This window comes from Erythrolamprus reginae, chromosome 8 (genome assembly GCF_031021105.1).
Source record: "Erythrolamprus reginae isolate rEryReg1 chromosome 8, rEryReg1.hap1, whole genome shotgun sequence".
NCBI classification, from domain to species: Eukaryota; Metazoa; Chordata; class Lepidosauria; order Squamata; family Dipsadidae; genus Erythrolamprus; species Erythrolamprus reginae.
Window position 1 is genome coordinate 40,056,184 of NC_091957.1, and position 26,555 is coordinate 40,082,738.

The 26,555-nt window shown below is 41.2% G+C and overlaps 1 protein-coding gene across 1 annotated transcript in view; it reads left to right on the plus strand.

Annotated features, from left to right (window-relative positions):
* The window catches only part of TENM1 (teneurin transmembrane protein 1), a 572,994-nt gene that overhangs the window by 483,455 nt on the left and 62,984 nt on the right, over positions 1 to 26,555 (plus strand). The window contains exons 21-22 of the mRNA XM_070759727.1: positions 1,550 to 1,782; positions 19,083 to 19,237. Coding sequence (XP_070615828.1) covers positions 1,550 to 1,782; positions 19,083 to 19,237 — 388 coding nt within the window. The remainder of the gene's footprint in view (positions 1 to 1,549; positions 1,783 to 19,082; positions 19,238 to 26,555) is intronic.

Consider the following 26,555-nt stretch of genomic DNA (forward strand, 5'->3'; position numbering starts at 1 on the left):
ACGGCTCGCATGCCAGCAGATATGGCTCTGTGTGCCACCTGTAGCACCCATTCCATAGGTTTGCCATCACTGATATAGAACACAGAATCATAGGATAGGAGAGGTTTTCTAGTCTAAGCAAGAGACTTTACACCATCCAGTAATGGGCAGCTATTTTTTTTTACTGCCACACTGTGGGTGTGGTTTATTTTGTGGGTGTGGCTTGATGGTCATGTGACTTGGTAGGAGTGGCTTGCCAGCCGTGTGACCAGGTGGGAGTGGCTTGAACGATCATCATTGTTCAAGTGAACTGTTATTGCCGCATGATGCCTTTTCATCTCAGCTGTGGGCAGAGGGAGGGGGAAAAGACCGCAGCCCAGACTGCTTCAGGGTGGCACAGCTCTCATGGCCTTGGGAGGTGGCTCTGTGAGGCTGGAGAGAGGGAAGCTTGTCTGAGGCCAGGAAGGAGAAAAGAGGAAAATGCTAGGAGTACGCAGCAGCAGCAGCAGGGTGAAAAAAGGAGAGTCAAGCGGTGACCAGTAATCCAGGAAGTTACTGCCGTTGATCAGCTGGAGGTGTGCAGCTTCATTTCCACCGGTGGAACTGTGTTCCACCCCGTCCTGCCTGCTGCCCACCCCTGACACCATCCCAGTCAAATAGCTGTCCAGTCTAGTTTTGAAAACCTCCAGCAATGCAGCACTCAGAACTCTGGGAGAAAAGCTATTCCATTGATTAATTATTCTCACCATCAGAAAAATCCCGCTATATAGAGTGCTGGTGAGACCACATTTGGAATACTGTGTCCAGTTCTGGAGACCTCACCTACAAAAAGATATTGACAAAATTGAACGGGTCCAAAGACGGGCTACAAGAATGGTGGAAGGTCTTAAGCATAAAACGTATCAGGAAAGACTTAATGAACTCAATCTGTATAGTCTGGAGGACAGAAGGAAAAGGGGGGACATGATTGAAACATTTAAATATGTTAAAGGGTTAAGTAAGGTCCAGGAGGGAAGTGTTTTTAATAGGAAAGTGAACACAAGAACAAGGGGACACAAGCTGAAGTTAGTTGGGGTAAAGATCAAAAGCAACATGAAAAAATATTATTTTACTGAAAGAGTAGTAGATGCTTGGAACAAACTTCCAGCAGACGTGGTTGGTAAATCCACAGTAATTGAATTTAAACATGCATGGGATAAACAAATCCATCCTAAGATAAAATACAGAAAATAGTATAAGGGCAGACTAGATGGATCATGAGGTCTTTTTCTGCTGTCAGTCTTCTATGTTTCTATCCTAATATTAGAAGTGATGATTTGCAGGAGGGGTTAAAAAAAACATTGTTACACAGGTTTTTCCATGTACATTGGGAACGTTTGGCACGTAGCAGATAATTGCTTTTATATGTGTTATGCATTTTATCTTGAATTTTACCACTTGCATAAAATGACCTTTGTTTAAAGAAAGAAATCAGAATAACATAGCAATTTGAGATCACAGAAGGGCAGATGGAGATCTCTTCATCTTTGGCTACTTTTATCCTGTTATTTTTCCTTTTTCTGTTTTTTAGCACAAGTCCTGCACACAAGTATTATCTTGCCATGGATCCGGCCTCAGAATCCCTTTATTTGTCAGATACAAACACCAGAAGGGTCTACAAGGTGAAGTCTCTCAGCGAAACCAAGGATTTGGCCAAAAACTATGAGGTTGTGGCAGGTACTGGGGATCAATGCCTTCCGTTCGATCAAAGTCACTGTGGAGATGGAGGTCGGGCCGCCGAAGCAGCTCTTCACAGCCCGCGAGGTAGGAAATAGACAATATGATAATAATGGTGCTTATTGAACTGCATCTGTTCCCTTTCGTTCATGTCACTACAAGAAATTCCAAAGATAATGAGAAAGTCTGATTGCCTCTTGAAAAATGCACCTTTGGAACGACAGTGTCCTGGATGGCTGAGAATGTCCATAGAGACAGGGCAAGAAAAGTTTTAGGAGCTTTGTGGCCTCAACTTACACGAGATACATAAATTTATCGTGCATTAGTTCTTCCCAGACAGTTGTACTATTGGGTACATATATTCCTTTGGGTCAAGCATTCATTTCTTCCTGGATTATCTGATGGGGGACATGTTGGAGATGACAAAGGCAATGAGTGGGACCAGAGCCAAGGGTAGATAAACACACTTTTCTCTCTTTTAATTTGCTTTCTTCTTCCTTCCTTCCTTCCTTCCTTCTTTCCTCCCTCCCTTCCTTCCTTTCCTCTCACCCATCTTCCTTCCTTTATTTCTTTTACTTTCTTTTTTCTTCCTTTCCTTCCCTCCCTCCCATCCTTCCTTCATCTCATCCACCTTTCTTCTTTCCCTTCCTCTTACCCACCTTCCTTTCTTCCATTCCTCTCACCCATCTTCCTTCCTTTATTTCTTTTACTTTCTTTTTTTCTTCCTTTCCTTCCCTCCCTCCCATCCTTCCTTCATCTCATCCACCTTTCTTCCTTCCCTTCCTCTTACCCATCTTCCTTCCTTCCATTCCTCTCACCCATCTTCCTTCCTTTATTTCTTTTACTTTCTTTTTTTTCTTCCTTTCCTTCCCTCCCTCCCATCCTTCCTTCATCTCATCCACCTTTCTTCCTTCCCTTCCTCTTACCCATCTTCCTTCCTTCCATTCCTCTCACCCATCTTCCTTCCTTTATTTCTTTTACTTTCTTTTTTTTCTTCCTTTCCTTCCCTCCCTCCCATCCTTCCTTCATCTCATCCACTTTCTTCTTTCCCTTCCTCTTACCCACCTTCCTTTCTTCCATTCCTCTCACCCATCTTCCTTCCTTTATTTCTTTTACTTTCTTTTTTTCTTCCTTTCCTTCCCTCCCTCCCATCCTTCCTTCATCTCATCCACCTTTCTTCCTTCCCTTCCTCTTACCCATCTTCCTTCCTTCCATTCCTCTCACCCATCTTCCTTCCTTTATTTACATAGAAGTCTGATGGCAGAAAAAGACCTCATGGTCCATCTAGTCTGCCCTTATACTATTTTCTGTATTTTATCTTAGGATGGATATATGTTTATCCCAGGCATGTTTAAATTCAGTTACTGTGGATTTATCTACCACGTCTGCTGGAAGTTTGTTCCAAGGATCTACTACTCTTTCAGTAAAATAATATTTTCTCATGTTGCTTTTGATCTTTCCCCCAACTAACTTCAGATTGTGTCCCCCTCTTCCTTCCCTTATTTCTTTTACTTTCTTTTTTTCTTCCTTTCCTTCCCTCCCTCCCATCCTTTCTTCATCTCATCCACCTTTCTTCTTTCCCTTCCTCTTACTCACCTTCCTTTCTTCCATTCCTCTCACCCATCTTCCTTCCTTTATTTCTTTTACTTTCTTTTTTTCTTCCTTTCCTTCCCTCCCTCCCATCCTTCCTTCATCTCATCCACCTTTCTTCCTTCCCTTCCTCTTACTCACCTTCCTTTCTTCCATTCCTCTCACCCATCTTCCTTCCTTTATTTCTTTTACTTTCTTTTTTTCTTCCTTTCCTTCCCTCCCTCCCATCCTTCCTTCATCTCATCCACCTTTCTTCCTTCCCTTCCTCTTACCCACCTTCCTTTCTTCCATTCCTCTCACCCATCTTCCTTCCTTTCTTTTATTTTGTTTGTTGTTTGTTTGTCAAACATGTATAGATTAGTAGTAGTTTGTATAAACATAAGTAAAAAGTAACGATAAAAGAGGACAGTAGGACAGGGATGATAGGCACAGTGGTACACTTATGCACACCTCTTACAGACCTCTTAGAAACGGGAAGAGGTCGACTGTAGGCAATCTAAAATTAAAGTTTTAGGGGTTTGCGGAAGAAACTACAGAGTCAGGTAGTGCATCCCAGGCATTGATCACTCTATTGCTGAAGTCATATTTTCTGCAGTCAAGTTTGGAGTGGTTAGTTTGAATTTATTATGTGCTTGTGTATTTCTGCGGTTGAAGGTGAAGTAGTCACTAACAGGAAGGACATTTTGGTATATGATTTTAGGAACTACATTTAGATCAGATCGGAGGTGATGTGGTTGTAAATTGTCTAATCCCAGAATTTCAAGTCTTGTGGTATAAGGCATTTTGTTACGAGCGGAGGAGTGAAGGACTCTTCTTGTGAAATATTTCTGTACTTTCTCAATTGTATTAAAATGAGGGTTCCAGACAGATGAGCTGTATTCCAGAATTGGTCTGACAAATGTTTTGTAAGCTCTGGTTAGCAGTGTAATATTGCCATAGAAGAAGCTACATAAGATTAGATTAACAACTCTCAGTGCCTTTTTGGCAATGTTGTTACCGTGGGCTCTAGAATGTACTGTAGGTCATTGGATATGAGTACTCCAAGATCTTTGACAGAGTAAGGATCATCTACAAGTTTGCTTCCTCCAAGTTTGTATTTTGTGTTCTGATTCATTTTGCTGATGTGTAAGACAGATCATTTGTTGGTTGAGATTTGAAGTGGCCAGTTGTTTGACCATTCTGCAACATGATTAAGGTCTTTTTGCAGCGTAGCAGCATTGTCAGTGTTAAATAGTTTAACATTGTCAGCAAAGAGAACGCAGTTGCTTATAATATGATCACAAAGATCATTTATGTAGAATATGAAGTGTTGGTCCTAGAACACTGCCTTGAGGGACACCGCTATTGAAAGGAGCAGGATTTGATATGGCACTTCCTATTTTGACCATACGGTTATCTAATCATGTAGGGGTCCAGAGATGCCAAAGGATTTTAGTTTCAGAAGTAGTTTGTCATGTACTACTGAATCAAAGGCTTTACAAAAGTCTATGTTGATTGTTCTCTTGTTATACCCCGATTGAGTTGTGTGGTCCATGTTTTTGCAGAGTAAGAGTTGCAGATTACAGGTTATTTTTTTCCTGAAGCCAAATTGTTTTGGAGAGTAGGTTATTAGTTTCTAAGTGGAATGTATTGGATTGATTTATGATTGATTCCATGACTTTGCAGGTGATGCAATCCAAAGAGATTGGTCTGTAATTTTCAACATTACTTGGATCTCCTTTTTTGAAAATAGGGATGACTGTGGCTAGTGACCAAAGGTTTGGTAAGGAGCTAGTCCTGAAGGATTTTTTAAAAAAATATGCTTAGAGGTTCAGCCAAGGTTTTCCTTCCTTCCCTTCCCTTCCCTCCCCTCCCTTCTTTCCTTCCTTTGATTCACTTATCATGTTTGGATTCATAGTTCCCTCTAAGCTGAGCAGTGAGCAATCACTCACTTAAAAATCATCATCAACTCAGAGTTTTCCAAACCTGGCCAGAAGCCGAGAGGGAAAGAGTGAGAGGGAAGGAGAGAGAGAGGAAGAGAGGAAGAGAGAGAAACAGATAGAAAAAAGAGAGGAAGGAAAAGAGAAAGAAAAAGAATGGGAGTAAGGAAGAGAGAAAGAAAATCAAAATCTAGTTTGAAACTAGCTCAAATATTTAAGTGGCATTTTGATATTGATAGAGTTGCCCTATTATGAGCTCACTGTTATAGACACACAGTACAGTATTTATTTTGAAATTCTCTGAGACAAAACAGGGTGGGTTTTTTATTTGTTTGTTTGTTTGTTTGTTTATTTATTTATTATTTCTGTGCCGCCCAGTCCCGAAGGGACTGCCGCTCAGACACTATACTTTTCCGCCCACCCCTCAAAAAAATTAGAGGGATTTGCTCTTATTTAGTTGGATACCCAGTGTTTTATTACATGGTCTTTCCTGTTAGCTCCTTGACTGTCTGTAACACATTCCAATTCCATCCCATTCTGCAATGTTTTGCACATTTATTTATAAAGCATCTGAGAGGCACGTATGAAAGTTTGTTTCTCATTACAAAAAAATCATTCCTTCCTCCAGTTTCCCCCAGATCAGTTAACTCTCAAGAGAAAGCCACATTCAGAAAAATCCCCAAGATAAATTGCAAATGTGTTAGCAAACTCTTTGAAGACAAACCAGAAAACAGGAGGGGAAGAAAACTTGTTTGAATTCCAAGGCAGATTTTAGCACAGCATAACTGAACTAAAAATTTGGTTTGCTTTAAGCAACAGGTAGGTGGGTGGGTGGGGGGTAATTTGTGCACCTTCGAGCTCCAGAGTCTGCAAAAAGAACCAAAACAAATCCTCAATCCCACATATTGTAGGTCACAGAAGTGAGTACACATCCTCACATTTAGTAAATATTTAAGTACATCTTTTGATGTGAGAACAATGAAGAAATGACACTTGGCTACAATGTAAAGTAGTGAGTATACAGCTAGTATAACAGTGTAAATGTGCTGTCCCCTCAAAATAATGCAACATACAGCCATTAATGTCTAAATTGCTGGCAACAAAGGTGAGTACGCCCCTAATTTATAATGTCCAAATAAGACATAAGTAGCCATTTCCCCTCCCTGTAGTTATAAAGCTCAGTCCACTGCCTGTAGATGGTAAAAAATACATTTTCTAAGAGATACTTGTGGAATTTAAGGCTTATGCAACTTATTAGCAAAAGAAGCTACTATTCTTGCAACTTATTTGTTGACCTGACTCTCTGGCAAACATGCCTATTTTTATCAAATAGATGTTGAAAGGTGTAATTTTTACAGTCTGTGCTGTTCACCTACATGAAAAGGGATGTTTATGTCGGAAATGGAGCGTTGAAAATTTTGTTGTGACTCAAACCATTCTGAAAGCAATTTTTTAAAAAAAAAATAGCACTGATAAACTTTTTAAACTCTAAATTAGTTGCATGTTATTTTTAAGTGTATATTATGGAAGTGTATAAATATAACTAATTGCATAAAATTGCCTTAGTGGTTTCTTCAGGGTGGTTTTAATGAAAAGGACCAAAGATAAATTCAAAAGTTTGGAATTAGATGGAAGGCAATTTTCTTTCTTTTTATTTTCTTTTCTTCCTTTCTTTTTTCTTTTTCCTTTCTTTTTTTTGCAACCGTAAAATTAACCAATTGGACTCACTCTTCCTTTTGAAAAAATGTAATGAGAAAGTGCATAATATCTCCAAATGCAGCTTTTCAGATCTGTGTAGGAGTTACAAAGTGCTTTTAGGTGAGCATTTTTGAAATGCATATATTTCGCAATTAACTCACAAAGACTTCAAAAAATCACAGGACAAACTTTGGTAGCAGATATACAAATAAATAATCTGTCAAAGACTGGGCAGAGTCTTCAGAGCTTTTCCCAGCAATATGAAGCAGGCAAAAAAAAAGCCCTTAGAGAGGGCTGTAAAGCACTGTGAAGCAGGATATGTCTGAGTGCTATTTAGAAACATAGAAACATAGAAGACTGACGGCAGAAAAAGACCTCATCATCCATCTAGTCTGCCCTTATACTATTTCCTGTATTTTATCTTACAATGGATATATGTTTATCCCAGGCATGTTTAAATTCAGTTACTGTGGATTTACCAACCATGTCTGCTGGAAGTTTGTTCCAAGGATCTACTACTCTTTCAGTGAAATAATATTTTCTCACGTTGCTTTTGATCTTTCCCCCAACTAACTTCAGATTGTGTCCCCTTGTTCTTGTGTTCACTTTCCTATTAAAAACACTTCCCTCCTGAACCTTATTTAACCCTTTAACATATTTAAATGTTTCGATCATGTCCCCCCTTTTCCTTCTGTCCTCCAGACTATACAGATTGAGTTCATTAAGTCTTTCCTGATACGTCTTATCCTTAAGACCTTCCACCATTCTTGTAGCCCGTCTTTGGACCCGTTCAATTTTGTCAATATCTTTTTGTAGGTGAGGTCTCCAGAACTGAAAACAGTATTCCAAATGTGGTCTCACCAGCGCTCTATATAAGGGGATCACAATCTCCCTCTTCCTGCTTGTTATACCTCTAGCTATGCAGCCAAGCATCCTACTTGCTTTTCCTACTGCCCAACCACACTGCTCACCCATTTTGAGACTGTCAGAAATCACTACCCCTAAATCCTTCTCTTCTGAAGTTTTTGCTAACACAGAATTGCCAATGCAATACTCAGATTGAGGATTCCTTTTCCCCAAGTGCATTATTTTACATTTGGAAACATTAAACTACAGTTTCCATTGCTTTGACCATTTATCTAGTAAAGCTAAATCATTTACCATATTACAGACCCCTCCAGGAATATCAACCCTATTGCACACTTTAGAGTCATCGGCAAATAGGCAAACCTTCCCTACCAAACCTTCCCCTATGTCACTCACAAACATATTAAAAAGAATAGAACAGACCCTTGTGGCACACCGCTTGTAACCTGTCTCTGCTCAGAATACTCGCCATTAACAATAACTCTCTGATGTCTACGCTTCAGCCAGCTTGAAATCCACTGAACTATCCAGGGATTAAGTCCAATCTTCACTAATTTATCTATCAGCTCTTTATGTGGAACCGTATCAAAGGCTTTGCTGAAGTCCAGATAGGCAATTTCCATTGCTATTGCTCTTCCTTCCTTCCTTCCTTCCTTCCTTCCTTCCTTCCTTCCTTCCTTCCTTCCTTCCTTCCTCACTCCCTTCCTCTTTTGTTTCTACTGAGCTGTGGTGAAGCAGTGATTAGAATGTAGTATTTCAAGTTAACTCTGTCCATTGTCAGGAGTTTGATCCCGACCAGCTCAAGGCTGACTCAGCCTTCCACCTGCCCAAGGTTGGGTAAAATGAGCATCCAGATTGGTAGAGGCAACAGGTTGACTCTGTAAACCGCTCAGAATGGGCTGTACTGCACTGTGAAGTGGTAACATAAATCTCAGTGTTATTGCTTTTAACGCCGCCCATGTCAAATTTAGCTCTCCCGTTAGGGAAGGGACGATATTGATTAGAATGTCAGCAGCAAAAAGAGAAAAAAAATTGTATCAATATAAATTGTCTATTAGCACATGGGGATAAAGGAGGGTGGGTGAAGAAAGCCGCACTTCATAAAACAATTGCACTTCTGTTGACTGAGAGAGAGAGCACATGGATAGCTTCAGGCAACGTTCCTACGTTGAATACTTTATGGATTGCACTGCATACCTAAGTCAGGAAAATTTGTTCGACATCTTTCGGTGCCGAGCTTTATTTCATGTCGTGCTGTCTCCTTTAAAAAAAAAAAAAACCAAAGCAATGAACATTCTGTGTAACATGAAGTGCTACAGGAGGCACGTTTTTGCAAATATTGTGCTACTATGAGGTCAACCTTGTTTTCCTTTGGAACCACTGCCTTGTAACCCACCACAAAAGGACTTACATAAAGGGTTCTTTTTAACACAGAGAGGGAAAACACAAACGTATTTCTCTCTTCTTTTGCCTTTTTTTCCCCCCAACACCATTTGTGCCTGCTGAGTTATACTCAGTCTTTTAATTGTACTTGGGATTTTCCTGTCCAATTATTTTTTTTCCTGAATTTGTCTAAATCCGCTTCTGCATTCTGTGCTATATGTGGATTATGTAGAATGAGGATTGACTTTTAAAGGCTACATTCATATAAGATTAACTTTCTCTTCCTTCAATTAACCTATTTGGGAGCTTTTATAAAGCATTAGAGTTATATTTTTATACTGTAAAATAATGCAGTACATAATAATAAAATTATAATCATGCATCATAAATAACCTGTTTGAGAACTTTTACAATGCATTACAATTCTATGGTCATAATACAGCTAGTCCTCGACTTACGACAGTTCATTGACCGTTTGAAATTACAACGGCACGGGAAGATTGACTTATTATAACCATTTTTCACACTTACGACAGTTGCAGAATCTCTATGGTCACGTGATTTGGATGCTTCACAACTGGTTCCTATTTATGACAGTTGTAGTATTCCAAAGCCACATGATCATCTTTTACAACTTTCTGACAAAGTCAATGGGGAAGCCAGATTCACTTAACAACTGTGTTATTAATTTAACTGCTGCAATGATTCACTAAACTAATGTGGCAAAGTAAATCGTAAAATGGGACAAAACTCACTTAACAAATTTCTCACTTAGCAACATAAATTTGGGGCTCAGTTGTGGTTGTAAGTCAAGGATTACCTGTATATAATGCATAATAATAAAAGAAATATAGTCCAATATAATAATCACAATGCAGTATAATGTATTAAAACATGTATTTCATTTTGTGGATACACGCAGCACGCTAAATCCTTCTCTAGATTCAACAGTGACCATGAATAACATATGGCATAAGCTAGCTCCTTGAACTAGCCAGTTTAAAAGTGTTGGATGAACATTGCTAATAATAATAATAATAATTATTATTATTATTATTATTATTATTATTATTATTATTATTATTTATTAGATTTGTATGCCGCCTCTCTCCGAAGACTATGTGTTCAGATAGCAAGTAGATAAGCATAGACTTGTGTTCATGTATTTAGAATGGAATGGAATGGAATGGAATGGATTATTATTAACTGTATGCCATCCAGTGCTCTTCCTGCTTTTAAAAACCTCTGGCACATTATTCAATACACTTTTCCAAATTTTTAGATATGCAACAAGAAAACCGATACCAGAGGCTTTATACATTTTCATTTCTTATTGAATTCTTAGTCAAACACATCATGCTGGCCCTTATTCGCTAATAAAACATCGATCTGGCACTTACGGTTACCTTCTACATGTCCTCTCCTCTATGTTCTTAGCAATAGAAGAGCCTTTCTCTCAGTTTTTACATGACCCCACAGGCAATGAAATCCAAAGACGAATTCTGGATGGCAGCCAAAATTGTTGTCTTATTCTTCCTTTGTTATTAATGTGTATTTCTAAGGCTCATAGCCCGAATTGTTTTCGTCTTATCATTTTTTATATTTTGATATCATACTAAATCTCTTGTGTCACACATTCAACGAATCCATATTTCAATTGATGACACTTTCTGGAATCTTCGTTTAAACCAGTATTTTAAAAGGCAGGATTATTCCCCGCCCCCTTTAGCATATTTAATAGCTACCTATGTCCTGGTGGATTTATTATTATTATTATTAGTAGTAGTAGTAGTAGTAGTAGTAGTAGTAGTAGTAGTAGTAATTAGATTTGTATGCCGCCCCTCTCCGAGGACTCGGAGCAGCTTTACTTTGAAAACCCTCTGCATTGCTCCTTCTTGTACATTGCAGTTTTTAGAGCAAGGAAGTTTTGTGATTGTAATTTGTGTGTGTGTGTGTGTGTGTGTGTGAGGGTCCCAATAAACATCCAAGAAATAAATCAGAGTCCAAACCTTGGCCTTCTTCCAATTTCCAATTTATTAACAAAGCCATGTGGAATACGAACTGAAGTCAACCCAATACTAACTTTTCCTACAGTTCTCCACCAGGTTAAGATTCATTCCACATCCCCACACCTACAAATTCATCACATGGGCCACTCCGGTTTTTCTCAACATCCACGGTCCTCCTCTGTACTTCCGGCTAGTGCTGAACAAAGGATGGCCTTGAACCTCTGGAAAGAATTTGTTGTGGCTAGTATCTTTCCCTCCTATGCAAACACCTTTCCCCAATTCCCACAATGCTATTCTATTTGTGGCAGGCCAAAGTCTCTAACTGAAAATGATGGGTTCAGCCTGACAGTGTGTGCGTGTATGTGTGTATTCCCCCACTTGTTGTGAAGGAAGCATATCTAAATATGGTTTGTGCTATCCTTGTAGTAATGCAAGTCCGCGGAGAGGGGCGGCATACAAATCTAAATAATAAATAAATAAATAAATGCACCAATTACATATAGTTTAAGGAAACATGAAGAATTAGAGACTTAAATCCAGACAGAAACACCTGCAAACAGGGCCCCCATCTGCCCCAGTAGGTTAAGCAGACCCTGAAGCCAACTTTGCAGGAAGTCTAAGGCTACTACTTGTGGACTTTCTGTGATTAAATATAATAATAGATGGTTAATAAAGGGATTTGAAATTTAGCTTTGCTGTTGGGTTTTATCTACTGGTGGGATTCAGCCATTCTGCACCTATTCGAGAGAACCCGTTGTTAACTTTCTAAGCAGTTTGGAGAACCGGTTGTTGGGAGAAATTTTATTTTGTTTTCTCCACTTTACAGGGCTAATCCTGTAAGGAAGGAAGAAAGGAAACATTCTGGTGTTGTTTCTAGCCCAGTGATGACAAATATTTTTTGGTTCGCATGCCAAAAGGCAAGCGCAAGGGGATCGCACACATGTGCCCACACTCATAATTCCATGAGGGGCCCCCACTCCTGCCACAGGATGGCATACCTGTTTTTCACTCTCCATGAGTCCCAGAGTCTTTGCAGCAGAGGCAGAGTAACGACACGGACACAAAGAGCTGAATTTAAAATGGGTCATTTTTATTAATTAAATTTGCATAATTTATTCAATAAATTAGCATAAATTTAACTATAACCCTAACAAGGACCCACAGGGTCAAACAATTGCTTCCGGGGCAGAAAATGACGTCAGAAAAACTTCCGGGGCAACTTATGGGCGTAGCTCCATGCTGATCCAGGTGAAGGGCCCCGCCCTCACCTGGATCTCTGCCATGCACCTGCATGTGGGAGGTCTCACCATCTAACCCCTACAAGGGGAAAGAGATGGGCGGGACCCAAAGACAGGTTACCCCCAATTGCTCAGGCCGTTAGCACCATGAGCCTTTGGAGAGAACCTGTCAATCATCCCCAAAGATGCCCAACGGAGAACACGCAGTTGCTAAACACCACCCAGTTTTCCGCACCTAACCTGCCTACCCAAATGACCAGAGGTAAGCCAATTAGCCTAAACACGGGGCAAAGCAACCCCTAACCGCATATCCGTCACTGCAGTGTGGAATAGGCAGAAAAACGGTCACAGAAAATAGAGACCACCAAAAATTCCTATTCGGCCCCCCCCTAAGGGCGACCCACAGTGGCACACTGAAAGATAGGGAGGGCAGATGGGTGTTCGCTCTGTCGTCGTCGGGGCGAAAAGAAGGCCCAAAGCCTGCACAGCCCTTTTTATAGGGCTGGCAAGCTCCGCCCCCCAACGACGTCATCGGCTATGGCCGATGCTTCCAGAAATGGCCGAGATCTCACGAAATCTCGTGAGATCTCCGCCCCCAAGATGGCGGCTACGCCGAAGGGCCGTGTCTCCCTGGCCCTGCGGCAAATCCGGCCAGGGAGTCAGTCCCCGGCCAGGCATTCTAGGAGCCTGGGAAGAGCGAAAACAGTCCACAAATGCCCTCTGGAGGTAAGAAAATGGCCTATTTGTCAACTTACGGTTGGACCAGAAGGCCCATTTTCTGCTCTCCCCAAGCTCCTGTCCTGAGCCTTTCTAGGAGCCTGGGGTGGGCAAAAATGTCTTTCCCCAACATCCACACACACCCCTGGAAGCTCTCTGGAGGCCAGAAATGGCCCATTTCAAATTGGGAAATGGGCATTTCTGGCCTCCAGAGGGCCTCTGGGGAGGGGAAGACTGTTTTTGCTCTCCCCAGGCTCCCAGAAAGGCTCAGGACAGGAGCTTGGGGAGAGCAGAAAATGGGCCTTCCCCACTTCCTCCAGAGACTGGAAACAGCCTGTTTCTCGACTCCCAGTGGGACCAGTAGCCCTGAAAATCAGCTGGGTGATTTTTATCCACATTTTTCTCATTTTCGTTTAGTTTTGCTTTTTTCCTGTTTTCTTCTGAAGTTTGTATTTTAACTTTGGAAATAAAACTTAATGATAGAAAAAGGGAGGCTAAGACGCCATTCGTTAAGGTTTGCTTCAGTAACAGATTCAGAGATGTTAAGTGAAGACCCAGCTCTCTAAAGAAGTTTTTAATGCTGAGAAAAGGCGAAAAGAAATAAAATAGAAAGATGACCAGCAGTAAGAACGATGATGGGTTCAGTGCAGGGCTGGGCTGCTAGGGGTTCTCGGGGTTTCGGAAGAACCTGTGGCTAAGATTTTGTGCATTTTTGAGAACCCCAAAACCCACTCTTGGTTCCCCCACCCCATCTCACTCTCCCAGGAATCCCCATACAGCCTGTTTTGGATTCAGGTCAAGTCCAGGGTAGACATGGAAACTCGGGGAGGGCGAAAAATGGGCCCACCGGAAGTTCAGGAAGGCCAGAAACAAGGGTCACTGAAGCCTGGGGAGGCCATTTTCACCCTTCCGAAGGCTCAGAAAATGCCTCCGGAATCTGGGGAGGGCAAAAATGTCCCACCCACCATAGTGCAGGAGACCAAATAGGCCACACCCACCCTGACCACACCCACCAAGCAGCCAGGCATAGAATCCCTTGCTTAAAATTTTTGAAGCCCACCACTGGTTCAGTACTGGAACTTCTGAAAGATGAGGTTAGAGACAGATATCATGGAGGAAAAATCTTTTGCTCACTAGGAGTTGATGGTAACTTGATTGATTGATTGATTAATATACAGTACTTCTTTATTGACCAAGTGTGATTGAGCACACAAGGAAAGCATAAAATTTCAATGTACATACAAGCAACAAAGAGATAACTCAGTGATCATAAATCATAATTGTGAAATGCAAACAATATGTGATAAATCAATAGAAGAAAGGTAGTAGGAAAGATGAGAAGGTGAGAAAGCTGAAACAATGACAAGATGACAAGGATAACAGCAATATAGCCTACTACATGGGTAAATATCTTTAGAAGACAGTGTAGTAATAGGTGTTTAGCAGAGCAATGGCATGGGGAAAAAACCATCTTTGTGCCTAATTGTGCAGCTCTCTAGAGAAGTTTTAATTCTGAGAAGGGTAGGAAAAAATGAGAAGAGAAGAGTGACCAGAAGTTATAATCATGATTGTTGCAGTTCTTGGAAGATCTGAAAAATAAGGTTAGGAAGAGCTCATCATGGTCACTAGGAATAGACCGTGACTTGATGACACATAATCAATAATACCAAAACCTTGCAAATCTCATTGTGCTAAAGCTCTTTCTCCATTTCATACTTCGGTGAATAAGGGATGTGTCTGAGCTGCTGCTAAACATTATCTGGATATTCTGGGTTTTAAAAAATGCTTTAGTCCCTGTTGCCTAGGAAACAGACCCTACATATCTCCATCAAAGTCATCTTTTTTCTATACCTTCACATCTGGGATTCAAATGTTTGAGTGTATCGGGTTAAGCTCTTTTGACTTTTGTTGGTTGCTTCAGATGTTCTCTGAATTCAGGTGTGAAGCTTGGCAAATAACAGTTTATGACTGTTATGCAGTCTCAGTCAATGGTAGCTTTAAAAAAAGATAGTTAAACAATCCAAGAATCAGTATAATTCCAGTATAGCAGAATTTCAGATATGAAGTAGATAATTACTATGTTTCTAAAGCCATTCTGATGCTTTCAAGCTTAAAAAATGCTTCTTTCTACCTGTCATTTTCTTCTCAATATTATTTTATATCACTTTTCTGGGTCTATTTCTAAACCGTCTCAAGAGACAAAATAAAAAATATTTAAGGCAGATGGATGGAAAAATTACAAAATTGTTGGTCTCATTGGACCTAAAATGCGCTATGTATTTAGAAGTCAGCGTGGAATGCATATTATTCAGTACTTACTTTTTTGTAAAAGTGTATCAAATCTACATTTGTTAAATCAATATGGAAATCAGAATACAGTTATCCTTCAGTGTTTGATCTCCAGATTTGGAGATAACAGTTCTAGGCATCAAAAGTGTGTAGTAGTGTAGATATTGGGGAAATTATATGCACTCAAAATTGTTGTATGATTGGAAAAAGCGTATCAAAAAGAAATACTGTACAGTGGTACCTCGGTACTCGAACGCTTCCTTTCTCGTACATTTCGGATACCGAACAAAATTTTCGGCAAAAATTTGCTTCGGTATCTGAACAAAAATTCGGATACCGAACAGCCACAGAAAATTTTGTTTATTATCCGAAATGAGGGGACGGGGTGAGAAGGAATGGGAGTTGGAATCCGACACGCCCATTCTGGCCGCCCACTAAACAGCCTCCCAGTCGTGCTCCAAGCTGTAGGGAGTGGGGGGGCGGCTGTAATACCGGCAGTTTCGGGGGGCTCCTTTCCTTTAAGCAGTTACACCAACTTTCTCTTTCCCGAGAGTAGCGACGGCAACAGAGGCTTTCCTTAGAGCAGTAGCAGCGCCGGGAACGTCAGAGGCTTCCCTTTCTCATCTCACATTCCCGGCGCTGCTGCTGCTCTAAGGAAAGCCTCTGCTGCCGTCGCTACTCGCGGGAAAGAGAAAGTTGGTGTAACTGCTTAAAGGGAAGACGAACCACTGAGGAAAGGAGCCCCCCCCCGAAACTGCCCCCACCCTAACTACAGCTTGGAGTGCTTAGACCTCATATCTTTATCCCATAGGAAATAAAGGAAATAGGAGCTGGAAACCAATTAAACCCATTTCCATTATTTCCTATGGGATAAATTAATTCAGTACTCGACCAAATCGGTTCTCGACCACACTTTGGAACGGATTATGGTCGAATACCGAGGTACCACTGTACTTGGAAATGGCTATGTGCTTATCTATTTTGATAGCATTTGTAGGCTTTACTTCCAAATCTGTGCAGCAAACAATAAAATAAGAGCAGCACAATTGAAAAGAACAGTTACAATAGGGTTCCTACAAAAAGCATCAGCATGCCTCTATTCAATTAAGACCAAGGGGGGTAGAAATAAGAGGGGGGTAGAAATAAGACTCTTTTATAAATAAACCATTGGGGGGTGGCCGTTAGATGGACCTTCAGAAAGAGGAAATTCCATAAATTTTCAGCAACTGCTGAGAAGGATGGTGACCTTGTCCATAACCCTCCAAAACTCTGAAGATGAGGGTAGCTCTCAAAAACATCTTTGTATGTGTTCTGTTGGGCTCTCTGGTAGAATCCTCCCAAAAATTCACAGGTACAAATTTCAGACACACACACGTTTGAAAATTCAAAACAATGTTCTTTATAATGAAAATTCACTTAAACCAAGCCCTCTTTTGGTATAGCAAAGAGCACTGGTCTCCAAACAAACTGGTAATTTATATAAGTCCCTTATCAGTCCTGTGATACTTAGCTTGCAGCTGTGAGGCAATTCAAAGTCCTTCTTTCACAAAGTGAAACACACTTTGCTCTGGTTTAGTTTCAAAGCAGGGAAAAATCAGCACACAAAAAGTCAAAGTCACGAAAGCAGTCACGAAACACACCAAACAATCAGATAATCCTCCACAATGGCCAAACCCACAGGCTGCTATTTATAGCAGCCTCACTAATTACCACAGCCCCACCCAACCACAGGTGGCCTCATTTTCTTTGATAATAATCTCTCAGTTGTTGTTGCCTATGCATTGCTCTCCGCATGCGTGGCTGTATCATTAACTCTTGTTCTGAATCCAAGGAGGAGCTAGATAATTGATCTCCTTCTGAGCTGCCTGCCACACTCTCCTCCTCCCTGTCACTCATGTCTTCTTGGTCAGAAGAGCCTTCATCATCATATTCCACTGGGGGCAAAACAGGCCTGCAGCATGTGGATGTCTCCCCCACATCCACAGTCCTTGGGGCAGGAACTGGGCCAGAGCTAACCACAACAGAATGGTTGAACCAACCAGGAACACTTTTAAGCTGTTTTGTGACTAATATAAAACTGGATATTAAAACAAAGTTTGGATATTTTAGAGGCATTTCAAACCCAACCCTGTTTAGCATTGTCATTGTGTGATATTCTGTTTTGTTTTTCCACAAAAGACATCAGAGTGATAAAGAAATGCGGGTCGGGTGGATTGAGGATCAGGCTCTTTTTGAAAAATGGGAAACTTGGGTTGACAGACCCCATCGATCTCTGTCCAGAAGTAACTTCTCTTGACTTATTTCCTCAATCAGTTTATGTCCAAGTGCAGTTTAATTGGCTAATGTCCAGTTTGTGAAATGTTTTGTTTTGACCACAGTTCCCCAGATGGCTACTTCATACATTCTTCATGGTGGTAAAACATATTGATAAAAATCAAGAATGTTTACCAAGTATGACAGTTCACAAAGCATAGCAGACCAGTAAATCACAATAAAAAACAAGGAAGGGCTTCAGAACCAAACTTACAATCCTTCTCTTCCTCCTCTTCCTCCTACTCCTTCTTCTTCCCCTTTCCCTTCCTCCTCCTCCTTCGCCCTCCTCTTCCTCCTTTGTCTATATCAAAGTTTTAACTACCAGAATGAAGCCTTGTCATTGGCCAAAAATAATCAGTACATGTTTCTGGTAGCAGCCGACATACCAGAAGATGGGCTGGACTCTGTATCTCTCTTCATTCACATAGCATGTTGTTATCCACTAAGAGCCTCCACTTGAGCATATTGGGTTTTTTTCATTTAGACAATATCAATAGCATTCAGACTTATATACTGCTTCATAGTGCTTTTACAGCCCTCTCTAAGAGAGGAAGCTAGGCTAAGGCCTGATATATGCATTTTTACTTACTACTGCAATACCTGCCTGAACTATGCTCTTTTGATATTTGACCTTTGTCCTACATATATCTGATATCAACTTGACATTTTTAAAGTAATTTTTTAATGCTGACAATCTCTGTTCACACAGTCTCGCTTCCGCTGTACCCCGGCTGGGGTACAGCTGTAGTGTTAAAAGCGTAACCAAGAAATGTACTCAGGAAAGGGAACATATCTTTGATGGTGTAGGATAGGTTGTCACCTGCACTCTAGGCATATAGACTGGCATATAGCTTGACACAAATATAACCACATATTAACCGCAAGTTCTTCGTTAGCCCTACCACAGGTACTTTCATTTCTGTAATATTGTTTCTGTATTTTTACATCATATAACCTTGTTTCTTTGATATATGATTGGTTATTTCGCTCTACGCTTTTGCATGTGTATAAATACTCCCAAGAGACAGTTTTGAAACTGTTCAGATGTTCTTTGATTTCTTCTGAACCGCTTGCAATATACCTGAGCATCTCAAATCTCCTTGTGGTCTCTGCTCCCTTATTGGCAACAAGTAGTTCTTGTCCTGCTACATAAGCAGTTTACAGAATCAGCCTATTGCCCCCAACAATCAGGGTCCTCATTTTACCCACCTTGGAAGGATGGAAAGCCGAGTCAACCTTGAGCCAGAGATTTGTTCCTCCTTTGATGTTATTCCTTGCTTGATGGTCGCCTTCCTCCGTCTTGCATTTCTAGTCCTATTCTCTACTAGTCCTGCTGCTGAATTATCTTTCCTTTTCCCCAACAGGTATCACCATAGATAAGCATGGCTTCATTTACTTTGTAGACGGCACCACGATTCGTAAGATCGACGCAAGTGGGCAGATCACAACGTTGATAGGTTCAAACGGCCTCACCTCAACTCAACCTCTGCGCTGCGATGCCAGCATGGACATTTCTCAGGTCACCACTAACTATTTACATACGTTGTTACCATTCGGCCTGGAAACTGGGTCCATTTTGCATGACAAAATTAACAAATATCTCCATCACATTGGCTTATTTATTTTGTTTTATTTATTTATTAGATTTGTATGCCGCCCCTCTCCGAAGACTCGGGGCGGCTAACAACAATAAAAAAGACAATGTAAACAAATCTAATATTAAAAATAATCTAAAAAAACCCAATTTAAAGAATCAATCATACATACAAACATACCATGTATAAATTCTATAAGCCTAGGGGGGAAGGGAAAATTTCAATTCCCCCATGCCTGACGACAGAGGTGGGTTTTAAGGAGCTTACGAAAGGCAAGGAGGGTGGGGGCAACTCTGATATCTGGGGGGAGTTGGTTCCAGAGAGTCAGGGCCGCCACAGAGAAGGCTCTTCCCCTGGGTCCCGCCAGACGACATTGTTTAGTCGACGGGACCCGGAGAAGGCCAACTCTGTGGGACCTAACTGGTCGCTGGGATTCGTGCAGCAGTGCCATGAAGGGCTTTATAGGTCATAACTAACACTTTGAATTGTGACCGGAAACTGATCGGCAACCAATGCAGACTGCGGAGTGTTGGTGTAACATGCCGCCAATCAGCTGGAGCTTCATTTCCACCGGTAGAACTGCGTTCCACCCCGTCCTGCCTCCTGCCCACCCCTGATTCCCTGTACAGTGACTTTGTATAGAGAAGCACAGTAACTCTGTGACTAAGACACTGAGCTTGTTGAACAGAAAGGTCGGCAGTTCAGCGGTTCCAATCCCTAGTGCCGCATAACAAAGTGAGCTCCCATTACTTGTCCCAGCTTCTGCCAAACTAGCAGTTTGAAAGCATGTAAAAAATGCAAGTAGAAAAATAGGGACCACCTTTGATGGGAAGGTAACAGTGTTCGGTGCGCCATTGGCATTTAGTCATGCCAGTCACATGACCATGGAGATGTCTTTGGACAGTGCTGTCTCTTCAGCTTTGAAATGGAGATGAGCATTGCCCCCTAGAGTGGGGAACAACTAGGACATGTATGTGCGAGGGGAACCTTTATCTTTTACCTTTGTGACTTCAGCTGAAATCTCCCAAGACTCAAGACAAAGCCGTAAAAGCTTGATTGGGATAAATCTGAAAGCCAGATAAATTTTCATCCTAATTAGTAATAACGAGAATATTTGTAGTTCAGGGCTGAGATGAGGGGTCTTTGGTTCCCTCTGAGCTTGTTTGTTTTCTTGCAGACATATCATTACCCCAACTAGGTAACATCATCAGTGTTCATTCATCCTAATTAACTTTAATAAGTTTGTGGGAGAATTAAACGTTAGTAGAATTCTGAAGGGGATTTCGTGAACTTGGAAGCCATTCCATAGCCAGTAGATCCCCCTGAGAGAGGCGGAATGTATAATAGCAGACTTAAAGAAGATACGGTTTTTCTGGTGGGATCCCATCCGTGATATTCTTATTCTGAATAGACTGTCTAAGGTTAAAGCTTTTGGGGTTTGGGGAAGAAACCACAGAGTCGGGTAATGCATTCCAGGCATTGATCACTTGTTGCTGAAGTCGTATTTTCTACAGTCGAGTTTTGAGCTGTTTACATTGAGTTTGAATCTGTTATGTGCTCGTGTATTATTGCAGTTGAAGGCAAAGTATTCTTTGACAGGTAGGACATTGTGGCAGGTGATTTTATGAACTACATTTAGATCCTACCTATCTACCAATCTTATCTATCTTTCTCGTCTATCTTTCTATCTATCTCATCTATTTGTTTATTAATTGATCTCATCTAGCTATCTCATCTATCTATCTATCTACCTACCTACCTACCTATCTCATCTATCTCTGTCTGTCTGTCTGTCTATCCATCTATCTATTTAGGTAGCTCATCTATCTAGCTCATCTCTTCTCTCTCTCTCTCTCTCTCTATCTCATCTATCTATCTATCTATCTATCTAGGTAGCTCATCTATCTATCTATCTCATCTATTTAGCTCATCTCTCTCTCTCTCTCTCTCTATCTATCTATCTATCTATCTAGGTAGGTAGCTCATCTATCTAGCTCATCTATTTAGCTCATATCTCCCTCTCTCTCTCTCTCTATCTATCTATCTATCTATCTATCTATATATACAGTGATCCCTCGATTTTCGCGATCTCGATCTTCGCGAAACGCTATATCGCGATTTTTCAAAAAATATTAATTAAAAATATTTTCCCACCCGATGACGTCACTCTCTTCCTTTCTCATCTTTCTTTCTCTCTCTCTTTCTCTATCTTGCTTCTTCCTCTCTCACACTCTCTTCCTCCCTCTCTCATCTCTTTCTTTCCTTCTCTCTCTTTCTCTATCTCTCCCCCTCTTGCTCTCGAGCGGTGCGTGGGCGGCGGGGAAGACCCAGGGAAGGTTCCTTCGGCCGGCCAGCAGCTGATCTGCTCGGCAGCGCCGCAGCAGCGAGGAGCCGAAGATCCGGGTTTCCCCTTTGCGTGGGCGGCGGGGAAACCCGGATCTTCGGCTCCTCACTGCTGCGGCGCTGCCGAGCAGATCAGCTGCTGGGTGGCCAAAGGAACCTTCCCTGGGTCTTCCCCGCCGCCCATGCAAAGGGGAAACCCCGATCTTCGGCTTCTCGCTGCTGCGGCGCTGCCGAGAAGATCAGCTGCTGGGTGGCGGAAGGAACCTTCCCTGGGTCTTCCCAGGTGCGGAAGTAAAAACACCATCTGCGCATGCGCGGCCATGGAAAAAAAGGGTGCGCATGCGCAGATGGTGTTTTTACTTCCGCACCACTATATCGCGAAAAATCGATTATCGCGAGGGGTCTTGGAACGGAACCCTCGCGATAATCGAGGGATCACTGTATATATATATATATATATATAATCTATCTATCTAGCACATCTATTTAGCTCAACTCTCCAACTCTCTCTCTCTCTCTCTCTCTCTCTCTCTATCTATCTATCTCATCTATTTAGCTCATCTCTCTCTCTCTCTCTCTCTCTCTCTCTCTATCTATCTATCTATCTATCTATCTATCTATCTATCTATCTATCTATCTGATATTGATATCTATCTAGCACTGATGATACTATCTAGTTTGGGTAATATATATCTGCACCCAGCTCAGAGAGTACCAAGGACACCTCATTTCAACCCTGAGCTACAAATATTCTCCTTTATTCTGCTTCTTTTTATCTGAAAGAAAGGTCATCTTGAATGAAGACATGACATGTGATTCACATTAAACAAAATTTAACTGCAATTATGGTGGGGTTTTTTCCTCAATTGTACTCAAAGCTACTCTTTTCAAAAACAGAAATTTTGCTTAGGATTGAGTCAGGGAGGGAGAACTGGTGACCTTCATACGACGAGCTCTACGTCATCTCTGATCACCAGCTATTCTGCCAGGGACTTGAATTCCAAAAACTCCTCAACTATTAACACAGCTTTTCAAAATCCTGTTGGGTGTTTTCAGATATCGGCAGTCCTTGAAATTCAAGTGATCTGATGAAACAGTTTAAAACATTGTTCACACACCCTGGTGGGAATCTGTCCTTGGAACTTTTTCTTTAATGAAAAGGCCTTTTTGTGTTCAGAACTCCAGTTTGGAGTTTATACACGGAGTTATATAACACGGAGATATTAAAATTTGTGCTACAGCTTTTCCTTCTTTTAACCCCTGGCTTCTCCATTTCTACCACATCATCGGATTGGATTTAAGTTCCCTTGAGCATTTCCTTCAATGATGTTTGTTTGAGCATACTTGGTGGTTGCAAGGTGGCAGATGTTCAGAGGTGAAATGCTCCCAGTTCGCTCATGCTTGTTGGTCGTTGGAGAACTGACTGTGAAGGCAGCATGACGCTCCCTCCCTCTGCCTGGATGCCGCTATTAGGGTTCTTTTACCCACTGCACATGCGCAAAGCATTTTATGCATGCACAGAGGCTGTAATGAGCAGCCAAAAATGTTACTGCCACACTGTGGGCATGGCTTATTTTGTGGGCGTAGCTTAATGGTCATGTGACTGACTTTTAGTTAGAGTTCATGAATGTGTTCTGCTACTCTTCTGCCTGTATGTCCTATAACATGGCTGTCCTACATCCTTATGCTATACAGTATCTTGTGGTTGACTTTACTGTAGATGAACCTACAGTCACTCACGCTGACGATGTTACCTTGTTAGGTAATGAAATAATAATAATAATAATAATAATAATAATAATAATAATAATAACAACAACAACAACAACAACAACAGAGTTGAAAGGAGGTCTTCTAATCCAACCCCCTGCTTAGGCAGGAAACCCTACACTACTTCAGACCAATGGTTATTAATAATAATAATAATAATAATAATAATAATAATAATAATTTTTTAGACTTGTATGCCGCCCCTCTCTGAAAATTCGGGGCAGCTCACATCTTCTTAAAAACTTTTGGTGTTGGAGCATTCACAACTGCTGGAGGCAAGCTGTTCCACTGATTCATTGTTCTAACTATCAGGAAATTTTTCCTTAATTCTAAGTTGCTTCTCTCCTTGTTTAGTTTCCACCCATTGCTTTTGTCCCACCCTCAGGTGCTTTGGGGAATAGTTTGACTCCCTCTTCTTTGTGGCAACCTCTAATGTCTACAAACAACTAAACTCAGAGAGCACCGTAGACTTCGCATTTGATAATTTTGTAACTGGGAAAAGCACAAGAACTCTTATCACATCGAACTGCAGTTGTCAAAAGAATGATTGAATACATTTTCAGTTTCTGCTGAAGTGAGGGGGGGGGGAAGCAAAAGACATTGGCCCGCAACAGATTTTTACACCCGCCAAAGCTTCCAGATTCTTATGACCAACAACTCTGGAATGTATGCAATCAAATTCAAACGGAATTACTCTTGTGTGAAAGTGTGATTTGAAAATATCTGATGTTGCTGATGTTGAGGAAGAAAAGTTTCATCAATGCTGATTTGCAATTCAATCAGCCTGTCACTCTTCCCAGAAGGATGTAGCTTAGGTTGTTCTCTGGAGTTGGCAGAAAACCTCTCTCTCCCCATCCCCCTCAACATCTGAATCACTCGTCAAATGCATTACACCAAATAATACATAGTTAATAAGTGCTGAATGTTGCTAGAGCCAAAAATTACATTATAATAACCTGAGCGTATTCTTGACCTATTTAAGCAGCATAAAGTATGCAGATAAATGTCTACATTTGCATCAAGTTACAAGTCAGTAACTAAGTTTTACAAACAGCACTTTCCCTTCTGCAAAAATCTGCCAAGGGCTTCATTTGGCGATGCCACAAAATACATCCGAACTTTGGAAAAGCATTGGGGGGGTTTTCTCACTAATGACATTTTTGCAAATAAAAGGACTCTTTTGGTTAAAAAAAGAGGACAAGACACCACCAGAGTTCAAGGAAGAAGATATTTTTGTCATGTTTGCCAATTCTTGAAATATTAGTGCCACTTTATAAAACCCTAGGAAGGCCACACCTGGAATACTGCAACCACTTTTGGTCATCATAGTACAAAAAAGATGCTGAGACTTTGGAAAAAGAAAGACTAGCAGTAATCCAGCATTTGAGAGGCTACCAAAAGGAGAAGGAGATCAGTTTATTTTCCAAAGCACCAGACGGCTAAGACAAGAAACAATGGATGGAAACTAATCAAAGAGAGAAGCAACTTGGAATTAAGGAGAAACTTCCTAACAGTGAGGACAATAAACCAATGGAACAGCTTGACTTCAGAAATCGTGGGCACTCTTTCACTGGAGGTTTTTAAGAAGAGTCTAGACCAGTGATGGCCTCATCTGGGATGTGACCAGGAAGAAGAGCTGGCCAGTGAGCACGAGCACGCCGGACAATGAACTTCTGGTTTCCGGCACGCTCATGTGGGCAAGCACACATGCACTCCAGAAACACAGAAGAGGAACAGGTGACACTGCACATGCCAGGCTACATGCCTCCACATGCCACTTTGGGCACGCGTGCCATAGGTTTGTCATCATGGGTCTATAGAGTCACACGTGAAATGATATAGGACATAGGTTCTCCTGCTTGAGCAGGGGGCTGAACTAGAAGACATCCAAGGTCCCTTCTTCTATTCTACTCTACTCTACTCTACTCTACTCTACTAAGCCAAGGAATACTGCATACTTTTGTAATAGAAACATAGAAGACTGACGGCAGAAAAAGACATCATGATCCATCTAGTCTGCCCTTATACTATTTCCTGTATTTTATCTTAGGATGGATCTATGTTTATCCCAGGCGTGTTTAAATTCAGTTACTGTGGATTTACCAACCACGTCTGCTGGACGTTTGTTCCAAGGATCTACTACTCTTTCAGTAAAATAATATTTTCTCATGTTGCTTTTGATCTTTCCCCCAACTAACTTCAGCTTCTGTCGCCTTGTTCTTGTGTTCACTTTCCTATTAAAAACACTTCTCTCCTGAACCTTATTTAACCCTTTAACATATTTAAATGTTTCGATCATGTCCCCCCTTTTCCTTCTGTCCTCCAGACTATACAGATTGAGTTCATTAAGTCTTTCCTTAATGAAACAAAATAATCCCTACTGCCCCTGGGATTTTGGTAGGCGACAAAAATCTTCCAATGTTGTAAGTTATGCATTTAAGCAAAGTCAAGGCTGCTTCGTGGTTTATACTGGGTAGGAAGGTTAGGGTTGTTTATTTCATATTTAGAAGGAATGTGACTAGGTTCCTACCAGCTCTGCTTCTTCACACCTGCAGCATTTGAAGAGTTTTGTTTTTGCGCATATAATAATTATGTTGCTTTCAAGCTGTGATTACCAGCAAGTATTCCTTAAGCTGCCTTTTGGATAAGAGAGCTTGATGGCACTTTGAAAGTAGCATGACTGCATCACTAAGACATTAAGGGCCTCAAAGTCACAGGGGAACACAAGTTCAAATCTCACCTTAGTCATGAAAGCCAGCTAGGTAGTCCTTCTCTCTCTGACCAATTCACCCCACAAGATTGTGATAGGGAAAACTGGAGGAGGAAGCTGCTACCTTGAGTTATTTGTAAAAATAATAATGGTGGGAAGGAAAGAAGGAAGGAAGGAAGGAAGGAAGGAAGGAAGGAAGGAAGGAAGGAAGGAGAGGAAAGTGAGATGAGGTAGGGGGAAAGAAGGAAAGATAAAGAGGGAGGGAGGGAGGGAAGGAAGGAAGGAAGGAAGGAAGGAAGGAAGGAAGGAAGGAAGGAAGGAAGGAAGGAAGGAAGGGCTAATCCTTCAAGAAAGATTGAGGCCAGAGAAACAATCAAGCTGGAAACAATACTTTAATCATGGAATTATCAAGAGCTCCA